The 18,205-nt window shown below is 35.6% G+C and overlaps 1 protein-coding gene across 1 annotated transcript; it reads left to right on the top strand.

Moving 5' to 3' along the window:
* Nucleotides 1–7,682: 7,682 nt before the first annotated feature.
* On the top strand, nt 7,683–8,603 carry LOC134387745 (olfactory receptor 5AC1-like). Its single transcript, XM_063110152.1, has one exon. It carries the CDS (start codon nt 7,683–7,685, stop codon nt 8,601–8,603), a length of 921 nt encoding a protein of 306 aa, XP_062966222.1.
* Nucleotides 8,604–18,205: the final 9,602 nt, after the last annotated feature.

The following is an 18,205-nucleotide window of genomic DNA, read 5'->3' as shown; positions in this document are numbered from 1 at the left end:
ATTTTTTTGAGAAGATAAATGAAATAGACAAACCATTAGCTAGGTTAACAACAACAACAAAAAAAAAAAAAAAGGAAGAGAGAAGACCCAAATAACAAAAATCAGAAGTGGAACGGGAGACATTACAATTGATACAACAGAAATATGCAGAATCATTAGAGGTTATTATAAACTAGTGTACAACAACAAATATGAAAACCTGGAGGACATGGATAAATTTCTGGACACATACAAACTACCAAGATTGAGCCAAGAAGAAATAAAGAATGCAAAAAGACTAATACAAGCAATGAGATTGAAGCAGTAACCAGCAATCTTCCAACAAAGAAAAGCCCAGGACCAGATGGATATACAGCTGAAGTCTATTAAACCTTTAAAGAATAATTAATACAACTTCTCTTCAAACGTTTTCAAAAAATTGAAACTAAAGCTATTTTCCCAAACTCATTCTATAAGGCAAGCATCACTCTGATACCAAAACTAGACAATGATACAACAACAACAAAAAAGAAAGTTATAAGACAATATCTTTGATTAACGTAGATGCAAAAATCCTGAAGAAATTACTAGCAAATAGATTACAGCAACACATCAAAAAAATTATACCCATGATCAAGTGGGATTCATCCCAGGTATGCAAGGATGGTTCATCATATGCAAGTCAATAAATGTGATACACCACATCAACAAAACCAAGGACAAAAGCCATACGATTACCTCAAATGATGCAGAAAAGGCATTTAAAAAAATTCAACATTCTTTCATGATAAAGACTCAGCAAATTAGGTATAAAAGGAAATTATTTCAATACAATAAGAGCCATTTACTACAAACCAATCTCCAATATCATCCTGAAGGACAGGAACAAGATAAGGATGCCCCCTCTCACCATTCCTATTTAACATAGTTTTGCAAGTACTAGCCAGAGCAATTAGGTAGGAGAAAGAAATAAAGGGCATACAGATTGGAGAGGACAAAGTCAAACTATCCTTGTGTGCAGATTACATGATCTTATATATAGAAAAACGTATAGATTCTACCAAAAAACTCTTACAGCTGATTAACAATTTCAGTAATGTTGCAGGATACAATCTGAACTCTCCAACATCAATAGCATTTTAATACTCCAATAACTAGCTGAAAATGGCATCAAGAAAGCAATCCCATTTACAATAGTTGCCAAGAAAATAAAATGCCTAGGTATCGATTTAACCAAGGAGGTGAAGCATCTCTACAATGAGAACTTTGAAACACTACTGAAAGAAATTAAAGAGCACACAAAAAGGTGGAAAGACATACCATGCTCTTGAATGGGAAGAAATTAACATCATGAGTATGTCCATTCTACCCAGAGCAATCTACAGATTCAACACAATCTCCATCAAAATACCAATGACATTCTTCACAGAAATAGAAAAAGCAATCCTAACATTCATATGGAGCAACAAAAGACTCCAAATAGCAAAAATTATCCTGAGCAAGAAAAATAAAGCTGGAAGCATAACACTACCTGATTTCAAATTATATTACAAAGCTATTGTAACCAAAACATCATGGTACTAGCATAAAAACCGACACTCATATCAATGGAACAGAATAGAAAACCTGGGAATCAACCCACATACTTACAGCCAACTGATCTTTGACAAAGGCAGTAAGAACATACATTGAGGAAAAGACTGCCTTTTCAATAAATGGTGCTGGGAGAAAAGCACATAGGGATTTTAGTAATTTTTATTATTATAGTGTTGCAATTTGCCTGTTAGAAAATGAAATATTAATTTAAGAAGTTAAAATTCTAGACAGGTTTTTCTCCTTTTCGAAAAGAGCTACCAAAATCTGTATGGACAGAAGTTAATGCCCTACTGAACTGGCATATTTCAGTTAGAAGTTTGACTGTGTAGGTAACACATATAGGAGATTTTTAAATAATAAAACTTGATTAGTAAAAAAATGAAAAATTTAAATAATAATAGGAAAAATTCAACATATTCAAATCTCACTTTATAATGTGAAGTTTTTAAAACTGAGACATAAGCTATGCTGCTCAACTAACTTATTTTTAACTTCTCAGAATAAAAAATTCTGGCTTACGTTTTGTGACTGAGTGTAATAAGTTGTTTAGTTTCATGGGATCCTCAGACGGCAGGCTCACGTCACTAACGTTAGCTTAAATAGTCTACTTGTGTTACTTATGACATAACTTATAAGAGAAATTCACAAAGCTTATTCATGCTTGGCTGTACGATTCATTAAAGGAACTAAAACTAGGAGTAATAATTTTGCTATTTGACATTATAAAATTTTCAGCCAGTTATTCAGCGTGAAAGTCTCTTAAGTTCCTTAATTTTCTGTTAATATATTTTGTTGTACTGTACATTTTAGGACTCCCTATGGCTATATATTTAAAAGTAAAAATTCTTCACCTCTGTACAATGATTTTTTCAAATTGAAATGCAGAAGCATAGACAACAGAAGCAAAAATAGACAAATGGAATTGTGTCAAATGAAAAAGCTTCTGCACAGCAAAGGAAACACCTAACAGAGTGAAGAGACAACCTATGGATTGGGAGAAAATATTTGCAAGCCATATATCTGACAAGATGTTAATATCCAATATGTAAAGAATTCAAACAACTCAATAGCAAGAAAACAAATAACGTGGTTAAAATGGGCAAAAGACCTGAATAGATATTTCTCAAAAGAAGATATTCAAATGGCAAACATATGAAAAAATGCTCAACATCACTAATCATTAGGGAATACAAATTAAGAATACAATGAGATATCATCTCACACCTGTTAGAGTGGCTATAATCAAAACACTGAAGATAATAAGTGTTGATGAGGATGTGGGAGAGAGGGAACTGTTGTACACTGTTGGTAGGATTGTAAATTAGTACAGTCACTATGGAAAATAGTGTGGATGTTTTTCAAAAAGGTATAAATGAGTTACTCTATACTACATCCAAAGGATTTGAAATGAATACATCAAAGAGATATCTGCACTCTCATGTTCATTGCAGCGTCATTTACAATGGCAAAGTTATGGAAGCAATCTAAGGGTCCATCAACAAATGAATGGGTAAAGCAAATGTGCTATATATATATATATATATATATATATATATATATATATATATATACAATGGAATACTATTTAGACTTAAAAGAGAAGTAAATACTTTTATTTGTGACAACATAATGGAGTCTGGAGGACCTTATGATAAATGAAATAAGTCAGGCAACATCACTTTGTACCCCATAAATATATACAATTATAATTTTTCAATTTACCACAAAGAATTTTGAACAGTACATACATCTTGGTAAAGTTTTACATTTTTGCCACATACATATAGGTCAGGCACATTTCTTGCCAAATATACATACACATAAATACATATGACATGTGCATATGTGTGTTTGTGTATACATATAGATAAATATTTTACTTTTCACTAGTGTAAAGTTTGGGATATGGGTTGTTTCAAATTTTGCAGTGTAAATTGACACAATTTTCTCTTAGGGACTGTTGCAGATTTGTAAACAATATATTAACAATGCAAACATATTTGGACAAATTATCTTCGATTCTAAGACTTTATAATTACAGATTTTTATGAAAAATCATGTAGCCAGGAAAAAAAACACGTTTTTTATACTAATGATACATTGTTGTTAAAAATAGTTTATAAAAAATTATGTATAGCAGAAACATAATTTTGCTTTAGATGGTATATACAGGTACATGCCTGGGCAAAAGGTAGGAGGAATACTGTATTTCATCATTGATTAGTTAGATTACAGCAATTTGTTTTCCTGGAGTTTATCTACATTTTCTATAAAAAATATTTTGTGTAGATATTTGATTAGAGTGAAGCACATGAAATTTGCTATTTTTGTATATCAAAAATGGTTGCATATTGGCAATATCATCTGGTTCAGTCAAAGTTATTCTGTGTGGGAGGGTTGGTCTGAAACAAACTGCTACGCCATCGGTAGAAGCTGAATTCTCAGAATTTAGGTCTGAAGCAACCAAATGCTGTGGGAACATTGGATAATCGTCACAAAGATGATTATACATATATTCATATATAATACATATATTCATCAAAAATGTTTTCTATGTAGTAAAGTATGCTTCTTATTTGTCCGAGTAAAATTTAGATGACAATCAGTTCCACGTGAAACATCAATGTAATACACGTTTTTATTTCTTAAATAATTAACTTGTAATGCTTATGTTTTTCAAAGAAAAAATAATAGCTACAATTGGCTTATTAGAAGTGATTTGTTCATTAGTCTTCAATGCTCAGTAGATCAACTTTATCCTACAGGGAATCTTTTGTTGGCATTGAGGGAGTCTCAGTATTAACTTTGCAAACAGGTTTGAAGACGGGAAGAAATAAATATTAATCCCTTCTAACTGTGTTTCTTGAAGAATTAATGTGGAAGGAATAATTGCCTTTGACATCTTGTTTGTGTACCTTAAGGGTTCATCATGAAAATTTGTATCTCGTGGCATCTCTATATCTTCTTATAGGAACTGGGTGAGAATACAATCCTTTATTTTATTATTACTTTTTTCATGAAAAGGCATATTATTTCAGTGCCAAAGGTTTCTCATGAGCTGTCATGATATCTGAAATTTTTTTCAGATCACTTACCTACCAAATGGAACAGAAAGCAGTCCTGAACAGAAAAGCTAAATAAACACTTTGTTCAATTCCTCTGAATCTTTATGGAAACAAAGCTATACGAGTACTTTTGTAGAATGAAGATCTGAACTCATGTGACGGGGTTATAGAGTCTGTATGCTTATCCTTATGCTATGCGGCCTACTAAGTAGCAAGAACGATTCATAGTCTCATAGACTGTGGGCAAAAATGTACTTTGGAAAGTCCATAGGATTACCAATGAGAACATTAAAACGAGGTTCATAGAGTGTTAGGCATAATCTCCTGGTAATTTAGAGTTGGAATTGAGACTGAAATATTCTCAAGTTTTGTTACATTTTTGTTTCCATTTTTTTTTTTTGTCAAGATAATGAGTTGCAGAACCAATCTACTAAATATTTTATCAGTGTCTTTAAAAAGTAAAATTCATTCTGTCCTTTACTTTTGAAACCTCATAAAATCAGGAAGATTTTCCAGTAATTGAGGACAGGAGAATTGTAGGGCTTCTGAGGGAAGTCAATGCCTTCCTCCTCAATCTAGTTCATGTTTTAGAGAGCACTTCTCTGGAAATAATGCAGAATCGCAGAGTTCACCACATCTGCAGTGGGCATGCTTCAGCACTTTATCCTCCACAGCATGTTTAATAAGGATAATTCGGTACGTTTGGTGATTGACAGCAGAGTTCTTACTCAACGATTACTGCAAGCCTGTTAGTGCATGTTAGTGTCTAATAAAAACCCCAAACTGATTTTCTCTTTTTCTAGTCCCAGTAAAGACGGAGAAGAACTGTTTTCCACAGAACAGCCTCTTTATTCAGGGACAAAACCCTAGGTGCGTTTCTATATAAAATATCCCAATCCTTCTACATGTTTTTACTGTTCCAAGATTATTATTTTCAGATATGAATTTTTCACTAACCCTATCTCTTAAAAAATTTCCATATTAGTTTAATCAATTCAGAAAATTGATCCCAGGCAGCACAGACTTGGGGGGAGTATAGTCATTAGCAAAGTCTAATCAGATTGGTGACTGTTTTATTTCAAACAATGATTTTTCTTACAGATTTTTTTTATTACAAATATTCATGAGATACAAAGCTAATTGTCACCCCTCATGCCCATGATGTCAAGGCCAGATTCATACTGGGGGCATACTCATTACCATAAATTACTTTTGTACCCCATGTCCCCACCCAATTATCTGTCAACCTCCATCCCCCTACCCTCTCCTCTCCACTCCACTTTGTAGCCCTAGGAATGTTCCCTCCCTCTGCATTATCAATGCACTACTGTGGTCTTTATTTCCTTCCTTCTTTCTCTCTTAGCTCCCACATATGACTGAGCACATGTAGTATTTATCCCTCTGTGCTTTGCTTATTTCACTCAACATACGTTTCTCCAGGTTCATCCATGTTGTTGCAAATGGGAGAATTTCATTCTTTTTTATGGTGGAGTAATTAAGTTATAAAAATAAGTTATAAAAGTAAAAATATGTGTTGGTAAGACACCTATTTGGCTGAACTTGTTAGTACAGCCTAGGAGTTGTAAACCCAAGACTTGTAAATATTTCCTTGAATAGTTATATACTTAGGCTTGCTGTTTCTACATGGGTAGCTCCTGATTTAGATCAGCAAGGTGGGGGATTTGTGTTCATTAAAAATATCTTGGGTCCAGAATTACGCATAATTTGTCATAAAGCAATGTATTCTCCTGATACTGTCTTAGATTTTTTTCCTCCTAGGTTGCATAGGATCTAGCCTTCTCACTTACTTCTCAGGTTTATAGAATGTATAGTTACGTTTTTATCTCAGGGATTTTTTTGGCCTTGCCTATCTTTATGTTAGTCATTATCTATTTCTGTGATTCAACATTTCTCCTCATTTGATTTGCTATTTAAACAAAATTTATAATTTTTAACATTTAAATTAAATCCAGATATTCAAAATACTGGATGTTCCCTCCATTGTAGTGTCTTTTGTAATGTTTCCTTCCAACTTGACTTTGGTAATCCCACCAACAATATCAAATATATCAGAAAAAAGTAAAATTGTTACAATATCTTCAGAATTATGTTTTTAAAATATTAAAAGATATTCTTAGTTAACTGGATAATTTCCTATATTGGCATGTTTAATGACAGCTCTTGGATCTATCTGAAATCTGCGAACAAGCCATCGGTGTCTGTATGTGTGCTTTTTTCCCCTCAACATTGGCGTTACTTTAGCATTATGCCTATAATACCTGGGTTAAATGTTCTATGTGTGATTGAACTAAGAATTACAGTGTTTTAACTTTGGAGGTACTAAGTAAATATTTATTAACTAAATGAATTAATGATTTTTTTCATATACAGTTTTATGGAGGAAAATTTTTTAATAGTCTATTAGAAATGTGGTGGTTTTGATAAGCAGAAGTAGTAACATATTGGTAAGGGATAGAAAACAGCATAAATAGGATTTTAACTCACCGTATTATTACTTGACTCAATATCTTAGGAGGAGGAAATTCCATATATCATTAATACCAGAGATATTTGCATTAATATCAATTAATCTCACTTTTATTCAGTATAAAAGATACGAAAGAATTCCTGAGAAAGTGAGAAAACACTTCTGAACTTGAATCTATCTTGCTTCAAGAGATTTAGTATAAAATATATTATGTATTTTTCATTCTTAATTCTGTATAAATATTCACTTTTATGTATTTAATTTAAGGTGTTTCTGATTGACAAGTTATTGGACAAGGTAAATTAGTGTCTGCAGCCACCTCCTTAACATTTCACATAATCACATATTTTTTAAAAACCTTATATCTCAAAATTATTTATAAAATATTTCATATTTTTATGTTTTTGAAAACAGAAATACCACACCTTCATATCTGCTGATTAAGCAGCATCTAGACAGGAATATGACATTGCAATTCAGTATCATTTTATATGAATGTTGGCAATTTTTTTTCTTTCCCTCTTCTCTCATTGCAGTGATCAGTCTGAGTGAATATGATAGAGACAAACGAGACAATGGTGACAGAGTTTGTTCTAAAAGGACTAACAGATTGTCCAGGGCTGCAGGTTCCCCTATTCCTGCTGTTCTTATTGATTTATGTCATCACCATGGTGGGCAACCTTGGACTGATTTTTCTGATCTGGAAGGACCCCCATCTTCACACCCCCATGTACTGGTTCCTTGGCAGTTTAGCCTTTGCAGATGCTTGTTCTTCATCCTCTGTGACCCCCAGGATGCTTGTCAACATCTCAAACAAAGGTCAAATGATATCCCTCTCTGAATGCATGGCCCAATATTATTTTTTTGGTTCCAGTGCAACCACAGAATGTTTCCTCCTGGTAGTGATGGCCTATGACCGCTATGTAGCCATATGTAACCCCTTACTTTATCCAGTGGTGATGTCCAACAGACTCAGCGCTTGCTTGATAAGTATGTCCTATGTAATTGGTTTTCTACACCCTGTTGTTCATGTAGGATTATTATTTAGATTAACTTTCTGTAGGTATAATGTAATACATCATTTCTATTGTGAAATCTTGTCACTGTTTACAATTTCTTGCACTGATCCATCTGTTAATGCTTTAGTTGTATTGATTTTTGCTGCTTTTATACAAACTTTTACTTTTATGACCATCATAGTTTCTTATACCCATGTCCTCTATGCCATCCTGAAAAAAAAGTTTGAGAAAGGCAGAAGCAAAGCCTTCTCCACATGCTGTGCCCATCTGCTCTCTGTCTCCTTGTTCTATGGCACGCTCTTCTTCATGTATGTACGTCCTGGGTCTGGCCGAGATAAATACCAGGATAAAATGTATTCACTGTTCTACACGATTATAATTCCCCTGCTAAACCCCTTTATTTACAGCCTAAGAAACAAGGAAGTTTTAGGTGCACTGAGAAAAGTGATAAAGTAATAAATATTTTTCAGGAAAACTTCCATGATTCTTTTCATATTCTCTCTGTTTAAATAAATCATATCTGGTCCTGTGTTTTGCACAGAGTAGGAACCTAATGTGTTCTTAAATGAATGAATAAAAAATTTAAGCTAGATATGCTTGTCTTCTATATCCGTTACCACCATAAAAATAGTTAATGAGCACTTTAGGGACAGACCTCACTTACTTGTTTTAAATCCATACACAAGGATGAAACAGAGACTGAAATCACTACATTGATGTCTGTAACATGAAAGAACTCTTGTGTTTCCAGATACACATATTATGAAACTCTTTTGAATTTATATTTTTTTAAAGGAAGACTCAGTATGTGTAAATCCTTTGGTTAAAATGTATTCATGCTCACATAAATAATTCTCGAGAAGGGTATTTTTAAACCTCCTCTTAAGTAGATATGTATAATTATCCAAACAATATGTAAATTAAAATAATATTGTTAGACCAAATATGACAATACACATCCTCTTAAAGCATTTAAAATGAATTTTTCTATGAGGTTCACAAGTAATTTTGAAGAGTAATATATTTCTATTGCGTTTATTAAAAGATACACAAATTGAACAATTAACATACTTGCAGTAATTTGACGTGCTTTTCTGCAATATAATCAGAAAAATTCTGAGTTCTTTCAAAAGTTTTTCCTTTTCAGTTTTCAGGCAATGTTGCTGAACAATTTGTTCCTTTTACACATACACCAACTGAATATATTTTTTCTGGAACTGAGAACTACCTGAAATAGTAGGCATGTTTGATCAACTCAGTTGAATAAATTCAGTTGATTTTTTTCGTATCTAAACTATGTATGTTTTCTGTCTGGTCATTTGTGGTGTATTTAATCTTTGGCTTCCTGGCTTTCTTGCATACGACCTTGTGAATGTGTAAAATAAAGAAAAAGATTTCTCTACGTACATGACACATTCCTCCCATCCCCAGCTTTTTAGAAAAATTGATTTTTTGATTGGCATGAAATAATTGTACATATTCGTGGGGTACAAAGTAATATTTTGATGATCAAATCAGGCTAATTAGCATACCCATCGCTGCAAATATTTATGAATACTTCATGATGAGAACATTTGAATTTCTCTCTTCTAGCCATTTGAAAATACACAACAAAATATTGTTAATTATAGACAACTAGCACGGCTATAGAATACTAGAACTTATTCTCCCCTTGTAGCTACAATTCTGTATCTGTTTATTTGAAGAAATAGAAATTTGCTGAATAGAACTCAAAGCCCAAAGTGGCAGACTAGCCTTAGGCACAGTTTCTTGGTCTGTCAGTTTCCGTAGAACCCAGTTCTCTCACTGCACCTGAGCTGCGCCTTCTGCTGCCTGGGCTCCATTCTAAGCGCATCGTCCTGCTACTGCAGAATTTCAGGAGAAGTTCTTGTCTTCATCTCTGCCCAGTCAAACCCAGTGCCAAACCTTCCTAATTCGTCCTAGCTGTAACGATTGCTACATGTGAATATGTGAACTTTCTCTGTCACCTTTATTATTTCAAGAAAATTCCCTACTAATTGTTGATGCGACCTACAGAGTAGAGAACTATGTTCTATATGCTTTTCTCAGCCAGATTCATATTGAGCAGACTTGCATCTTCACAGATTCCCCTGAAGAAAAACAGCTACAGGTGGTTTCATCATCAATGGAAACAATATTTTTGCAAGTATTAAACAATGACAATTTAATTTCCTGTTTTACCGTGTTTCTTTTCATGGCCTCTGTGGTGACAAAAAGCTAGTACTTGGTTTTTCAGCAAGAGAAACTTAAGAGGAGATTTTCTAAATTTATTTATGCCCTTCTGTGATATATCCGCCACTAGGTTTGGGGGACTGACTTCTGGTCTTTGTGTTTATGGAAAGAGGACCTTAAATTTGCCACTTTGTTAACAGCGGGATTTGATGATGTAGCGATAGGGAGTAAAGTCCACCTATTCTGTCCTGAGTAGATTATGAGAAAAATGAGAAGATGGCAATGGTCGGGAAGAATCGGACATGTGGGTTTTAACCCTCACCCCTCCATCCCCCCAGAGAGGATGGGGATTTGGAAAGGGGATAGGCAATGTGGGGAAAATAGGATAAATTAGTCAGGCTCCCTGACATTTCTTGTAAACAAGTTGTGTGTGGGTGGAGTTAGTGCGCATGTGCGCCAATGTATCTTTTTAGTTTTGTAGCTATTGTGTGTTGTTCAGTTTGTGAAATAGCGCTGGCCTCTAAGCGTCTAGCAATAAGCATGTTTACTGCGCTGGCAGCTGCTCAGTTACAGTTTTTCCTTTGGACTTTGCCCATAGCAGTTGAGTTTCTGAGTTTCTCCTGTAGACTGCTTGGCTCATAGTGTTGTGTGGGCTGAATAAAGACTATTAGTTCTTCAACCAAGGCTCCAAGGACCTTTTTGCTGGTTACCTAGCTCATAGACCTGCACGTGAAGGCTTTGTGAATGGACTTGAGGGATCTCTAAGCTCCAGACTCCAGCTCTAGCTCTACAGCAATTTAGATTGGCATGGGATAGTGTGTTTCCTGTTGCCGTTGTCACAAATTACCAAAATTTGGTGGTTTAAACAACACAAACATATTATGGTACAGTCCTGGAGTGCAGAAATCTGACATGGATCTAACTGGGCTACAATCAAGGTGTTGGTGGGGCTGCATTCCTTTCTGTAGGCTCTAGGAGAGAATTTGTTTTCTTTTCCAGCTTCTAGCGGGCCCCCACAGGCTTTGGTTCATGGGCACGTCCATCTTCACAGCCAGCACTGTTGCACCTCTCTGTGCCTGTGTTTTGTGGTCACATTTTCCTTTTTCCTGACCCTTCAGCCTCCTTCTTCCACTTTAAGGCCCAGTGTGCTTACATCTGGTCCGCCAGAAAATCCTAAAAAATCTATTTTATGATCAGCTGATTAGCAACCTTAATTGTATCTGAACTATTAAATCCTTTTTGGCAGGCAATCTTACACATTCCAAGGGTGTAGGGACTGGAACGGGAACATCTGTTGGGGGAGGAGGCATTATAATGCCCATCACGGTGACTCTGAAAAGAGGATCTTTGTCTAGAATCTAAGTTGTGGCAATGGAAAGGAATCATTTCTGACTTTCCTTTTTGTCCTAGCTACATCAAAATGAATTTGTTCCTACAGAATTTGTAGGCAGGGGACCCTTGAAGTTTAGTTTTGGAGTCTTCTCTCCATCACCACATTGTATGGCCAGGAACTAGACATTTTGCAGTATCTGAGAGCATCAAGGAAACCTACTCCTGCAAGGGGTGATTTTGTAGGCAAAGTAAGGGAGTAAGAAAGGGTTAAGCTGCTACTGCTGCAATAACCTCTCTTAAAAGTTATTTTGCAGAACATCTGTTCCAGAAAGCAACAAGACATCTCTGGAGGATGAAACCAGCTAAAACTGATCAGTCAAGTTTCAGGGGCTGAAGAATTGAACTTTGGTGAATGTAGCTCATTATAATGTTGAATTCTCCACCCAAGGAGTGTGACCTTCATTAACGTAACATAGGATTTATGAACAAGCATGATGAGTAACTGCACTTGTGCCAACAAGAACCCACCTCTACATGTGATGACTTAAGATCCTTGCATATTCATGTTTGTACTAAATAAAAGAGAGTTGGACTTTCTCCTTGGGGAGACACTGCTTTGGGAGCTATTTCTGGTTTTCTCCTTACTTGTTGCAGGTAATAAAAAGTTTTCTTTTCTCCAGTCTGATCTTGGTAGTCTGTTTGTAATATAGTCTCCAGGAGGCAGAACCACTGAGTCTGGTAACAAGGTAACTGTGTAGCAGAGGGTGGGTTGGGAGATGGAGGTGTAGGACATAATAGAGACCCTAGGGTGACCACATCAAAGAGAGCTGAGAAAGGAAGAACAGCCTTGGAGGGCACCCAGGCCCTCTCTCATTCGAGAAAGACCAGATCACCAGTTCCATCAGGCAATGACTTTGTCTGTAAAAGACGGAAACATGTCCAGTCCAGAGTGAGACGGTGTGAGTAGGACACAGAGGGGTCTCAGGGACCTTCACTCCACTTCCAACTGCTCACACTCTCCGCTCATATTCTCATACACCATCCCAGATTTAAAAACAGAAAGATCAAAATTAAATTCTTTTCTGCCTTTAGAATATAGTGGATTTTGTTATACCTATTCCATGAACTGCTTAATAAAATAATTGTTCATTATTATACACCCTTGTCATCTACAGTTCAGTTTATAGCTCCATGAAAGAAAGGGTAGGATGTAGTAAGATAAGGGACAATTGACCAACTCTTCTTATTGAACTCTCAATTTTTGAAAGAGTCACATTTCACCGAGAACAGCCCCGATCCAACAGTGATAACTCAATTCATGGGAGGTGGCCTGGATGTATGGTATAAACTAGGTGTAGGTAGGCATATTCAGAGTCTCTACTGGAGTCTGAAAAAGAACCTGAAGCTTGTCATACAGTAGCCAAGGCCTGTGTGAGGGATCCTGGGGGCTCAGCAAGTGGAGTCAATTAATCTAAGAATCAGCTCATCCAGCACCTGCTTCCACGTAAGCCAGACAGCCACGGCAGAGGTGGAGCTACACCTCAGGTGGGAGTGGGCATGTGGGAGAGGAGAAAGAGAAAAATTAGGATTGGGGAGAAAGCCTTCACTTTTCTACACCGTTGCAAAGATAACTGCTCAGCCTGCAGTTAAGACTCACTGTACATTTATACTCACACAAGGGAGGCCGTGCTGACCATGGAGCTGGGATCTGTGGGGCAGGGGTGGGCTGTACCATAGGTGGAGGCAGCTTCCTAGTAGAAAGAAAGACTTTCATCCAATATGCAGTTTTACTTAGCCAAACTACAGTGGTCTGTAAAGTAGACAGAAAATTGGATTTAAGGAAGGAATGTAATGGGGTGAAGAGGATAAAAACTATTAATTTTCTTTTCTCTGTTGCCTCTCTGAGTATAGAACTGGCCTTGTAGTTAGCATAAGGTTTCTATTTGTCTGGCAGTGTATTTCAAATTGTTCTAGAAGTGATGCAAAGAGAAAGAAAATTCATTTTGTCACCTTAGAAACAGAAATTTGTCTGAAAGAATATTTATTAATTTTCCTTACCTAACTGTTCAGCCTCCAGTTAATACCCACAGGGGTGAGGCAAGGGTGGGCTGTATTGTAGATGGAGATATCTTCCTAGTATGTAGAAAGAGTTTCACCCAATATCCAGGTTTACTTAGTCAAACTACAATGGCCCATAAAATAGACAGAAAATTAGATTCAGGTCAGAAGTCTTTTTGTAAGGGGGTGAACTTCTAAAAAAGAGTAAGAGTCTTTTGAGTGGACTCAAGTTTATTAAGGAAAGAATCTAATAGGGTGAAGAGGATGGAAAGTATATTAATTTTCTTTTTTCTGTTGCCTCTTTTACTGTAGAGCTGACTCCATAGTTAGCATTAGTTCTCTATACATCTGGTATGTTTGGATTTCTTATAGAAGCAATATGAAGAGAATGAAGGAATTCACCTTCTGACTTGAATTTGTTTTGAAAAAAATATCTACTAAATCTCTTTGCCTAGCCCTTAGTGTATTAATAACTAAGCTTGGAAACTTAATTCTTAGAGTTCTCTATACTGTAAATATAACTATGTCTCATAAACTGAGAATTACTTCTTTATGGTACAAGGAGAATATAAAATAATTGAAGTAAATATAAATCTGAATTTGCTAATTGAGTGATGTGGGGAAGAAGAATAAAGAGGTAGATAGGAAAGGAAAGTAATCAAATGACTCTGTCCCAAATTTTCCTTGGCAGGTTCTCATCTGGATTTGGGGAGATATACGGATAGTTTTGCTAGAGGCTGAAGGAGGAGAGACTTCTGCCCAGAGTCTTGTGTAAGAGTAGGGAAAGGACCACCTCCTGGTATTTCCTGCGCAACTCTGGGACATGGCCTGCTATATAGTTTAGCAGAGGGTGGCCTTGAAGTTTAGATTCTTTCAGTTTCCATTTGTTGTGAGGAGACCAAGAGTCACTTTTTCTACCACTTAGGGGAGAACTTTTGTTGTGTGTGACTTTCTGCTTGGATGATGCCTTGGGTTGAATATCCCCCCAAAACTTAATCCCCACTGTGACTGTGTTATGACGGGGGAAATCCTATTGTGTTACTTGAAAGGTGGGGACTTGAAGAGGTGATTGGATTGTAGGACCATGCAGTAGTGAATGGATTAATAATGGTGTGAACCTTGAAGGGGTGTGGTTCTGAGGGCTTTAAAAGAGCAGCATGATGGGTCTATCTCTCTGCTCTGCCATTTTCACAATGTGATACCCTGCCATCACTGTCACCAGCATCAAGAACTTCACCTTGGACCTTGGACTTCCCAGCCTTGGAAACTGAAGGGAATAAATTTCATTTTCTTTATAAATTACCCATTTCCAAGTATTTTGTTTTAAGCAACAGAAATGGGCTAATATAGGTGATTTATTGAATTCCTTGTATTTTCAGATAATTTGGTTTGCTCTTGCGTAGCTGTTATTGAACTCAGGTAATTATTTCTTATGAAACATCCAATTGCTCTTAAACTGATCTTTTTTTTTTTTAAATAAAGAAGCCTACTTTTCTTTTTTTCACTATTTGCTTTGCAGAATGCAGAATGCAGTATTATACAAAATATAATACTATATAAATTTTCTACATACTCTTGAACAATATCTTCGGAGACAACTTTCAAATTAATGCTTTGCTAAAAAGCAGGCAATCTTTGTCTTAGAAGTGTGAAAATAAAATGAAATGGAGACCAGGTCTGAAAATTCCCTGACAAGACCAAACCGGGCAGACCATGTAAGTAAAACTTAACTTAGCTTGATTTTGAATACAGAAAAACTTTACTTAGAATGTTTCTTCTAGCGGCGACACTCCCGCCGCGGGTTCGGATCCTATATAGGACTGACCGGTGCACTCACTGGCTGAGTGCCGGTCACGAAAAAACGACAAAAAAAAAAAAAAAAAAAAGAATGTTTCTTCTAAATGACTCTTCCAATCAAAAAACTTCAGCCACCTTTCAAAACTGGGACAAGATAATCACTTTTACTGGAAACCTCCATTATAATAATCAATTATTGTAATGGTTAAACAACTTCCTCATTTCTACTTAATAATCCATCTTGTAACAATGTACCTTTGAACTTCTTTCCACTTTCAGTTTGAAGTCTCCCAGATGGTGTTCTGTGCTTACTGTTCTCTAGGACAATAAACTTTCCAATTTCTTTTCTAAGTAATTTGATTTTGATTTTGGCTGTCAAAAGTGGGATCTGAAGAATATTCTCCCTATGGACCCTGAAGCCTTTGTGTAAACAGGTTCTGGTACCTACAGAGCTCATTGCACCCACTGCTTTTCATTGACTGCTCAGTTTTAGAGTGAGTTTCTCTTGGATCTGAGCTCTGCTCTCTTTGTACGTAAATTCTCCATGTGTCATACACAATAGTGTTATTCTGTTTGTTTATATTTGTGCAAACTTGGGTAAGTCACCCGTTTGTATTAAAAATAGTTCAGTATCCATGTTTTCCTCGTTCTGGAACAGTATCTTCTTTGGCTACACTCCCCATAGCTTACTGGGAGTTTTAGGAAAAGTAAAGACCAGAATGGGTTCCCTCAAGTCTAAACTACTCAAAAATCCTCCTTCTAAAACTCTAGAAGCTTATATGTTGAAGAATTACAGATTGAGATCTTGTGCCTTTTGTAAATATGAATGAACTTTTCTAAAGGTAACTTGGAATTGCAGTAGCCACTATGAAGAACCTTTAATTTAGATAAAATAGTTCATCTTAGAGGTGCCTTAACAAACAGAGGATATAAAACCTCTCAAAAACAATGGAATGATTTTGATTGATACTAAGAGGCTTCCTCTAAAAGACAAAACAACTCTAAAATAAATTTCTCTACAAGATTTCTTACAGTGTATTAAAGAGTAACTAATGGATAAAATTCAGACTGATTCAACTGATATGACAGAACTGCCTATTAATCCCTTTACTTTTCTCTACCTTTCATTACCTTATTATTTTGAGTCAACTAACTCTTTTGGATCCCCCCTGAACATCCTCAACATAAAATGTCCTTTAAGATAAGACCTTCTGTTGAACTTGGGGTAGCAGCCTCAGCAGAATTTAAGCCTTGGTCATGAGACAAACTACATGTCCTTGTAAAAGACTTTCCACACCCTAAGAAGAACCAAACTAAATTCAAAGAAAATTTAAAGTATTTTTACTTACAACCCAGTACTCCCTGATTTATATTAATTTGTCTACATAGTATTCAGTAATGGAAATGCTCAAAAACAAACTCAGGAAATAGTTTAGAAGGATTCCATTAAATATTTTGAAGATCCTGCCAAGTATGGCTCTAAGAAAAGTATAAATAAGCTATAAAAATAAGTCAATTACTCATTGAGGCCATATGTAAAGTTTTTCCTATGAGAATAGATTGGACCATAATCTACTCTTGCAAACAAAGAAACAAAGAGATGGATCTGCTGCAGAAGATTGTTTCCACTTAGGAAAAGATATTTAAACAACATCCTGGTATAAATGGTCAAAATAATAAAGTGGCTTTATTTGTCCATTTTGTTAATGGACTGTGCCATATATATGTGATTTATTACAGAGACATAAATGAGATTTAAAACGACCACCTTGATGAAGTTGCAACATTTATAGAAAGTTTTGATAGCACATCAACAGTAAAGACACCACAAGACAAAGAAATTGATGGCCTTACAATTTCAGTTGCATGGTCCCTGCTCTAATTTTTAAAGGCCTTTACCTCATAGCTCTATCAATAAAGACACATTATTTCAAACAGAAAGGACGTTGGAAAAAGAATTGCCCCTTACACCCTTTATTTTTTATTTTTTCGGTTGTTTCCAGTTTATTTACTTATTTGTTTGTTTATTTATATTATTTTTATTTATACGTATTTATGGGGTACATAGTTGAGTATCAGTATTTGTGTATAGTATGTGATGATCAAATCAATGTTATTAGCACGTCCATCATGCCAAATTGTAATTACTTTTTGCGTCCCTTACCCAATTACTTCCTGTCCCCCATTCCCTTCCCTCTTTCCCATCTCTGGTAACTATAGGTCTGTTCTCTCCTTCTGAAATTTCAATGTTTTATTATGGTCTTTCTTTCTTTCTTTGTTTCTTAACTCCTACTTATGAGTGCAGACATGATGTATTTCTCTTTCGGTGCCTGGCTTATTTCACTGAACATAATTTTCTCCGAGATCATCCATGTTACTGTGGACATGTTAACTCTATCGTACCTTTGGGATTTTCAAATGAAAATCAAGTTAATTAGGTAGTTGAGTTGTGGAACCATTAAGAGAAATAAGAGGAAGAAAAACAAGCTTATTCTAAACTCTGTTCGATGATATTTTATAAACAAGCCCCTACAGTGAACCCTAAGGACACAATGTGTAGCCTTAATTTTTGTAAGCAGTTGCATATGGATGACTTGATGATTAGCTCTCAATGCACTGTAGAACAACTTTGACTTTATCCTACTGGGAATTCCTTAGAAGTATTAAGAGTATTTCAA

This window comes from Cynocephalus volans, chromosome 1 (genome assembly GCF_027409185.1).
Source record: "Cynocephalus volans isolate mCynVol1 chromosome 1, mCynVol1.pri, whole genome shotgun sequence".
In the NCBI taxonomy this organism is placed as follows: Eukaryota; Metazoa; Chordata; class Mammalia; order Dermoptera; family Cynocephalidae; genus Cynocephalus; species Cynocephalus volans.
Note: the sequence above shows the minus strand (reverse complement) of the source record. Positions and strands in the feature narration are given on the sequence as shown.

What these genes read in the sequence shown, in the direction of transcription:
- LOC134387745 (XM_063110152.1), top strand. Translation starts at nt 7,683, where the DNA reads ATGATAGAGACAAACGAGACAATGGTGACAGAGTTTGTTCTAAAAGGA.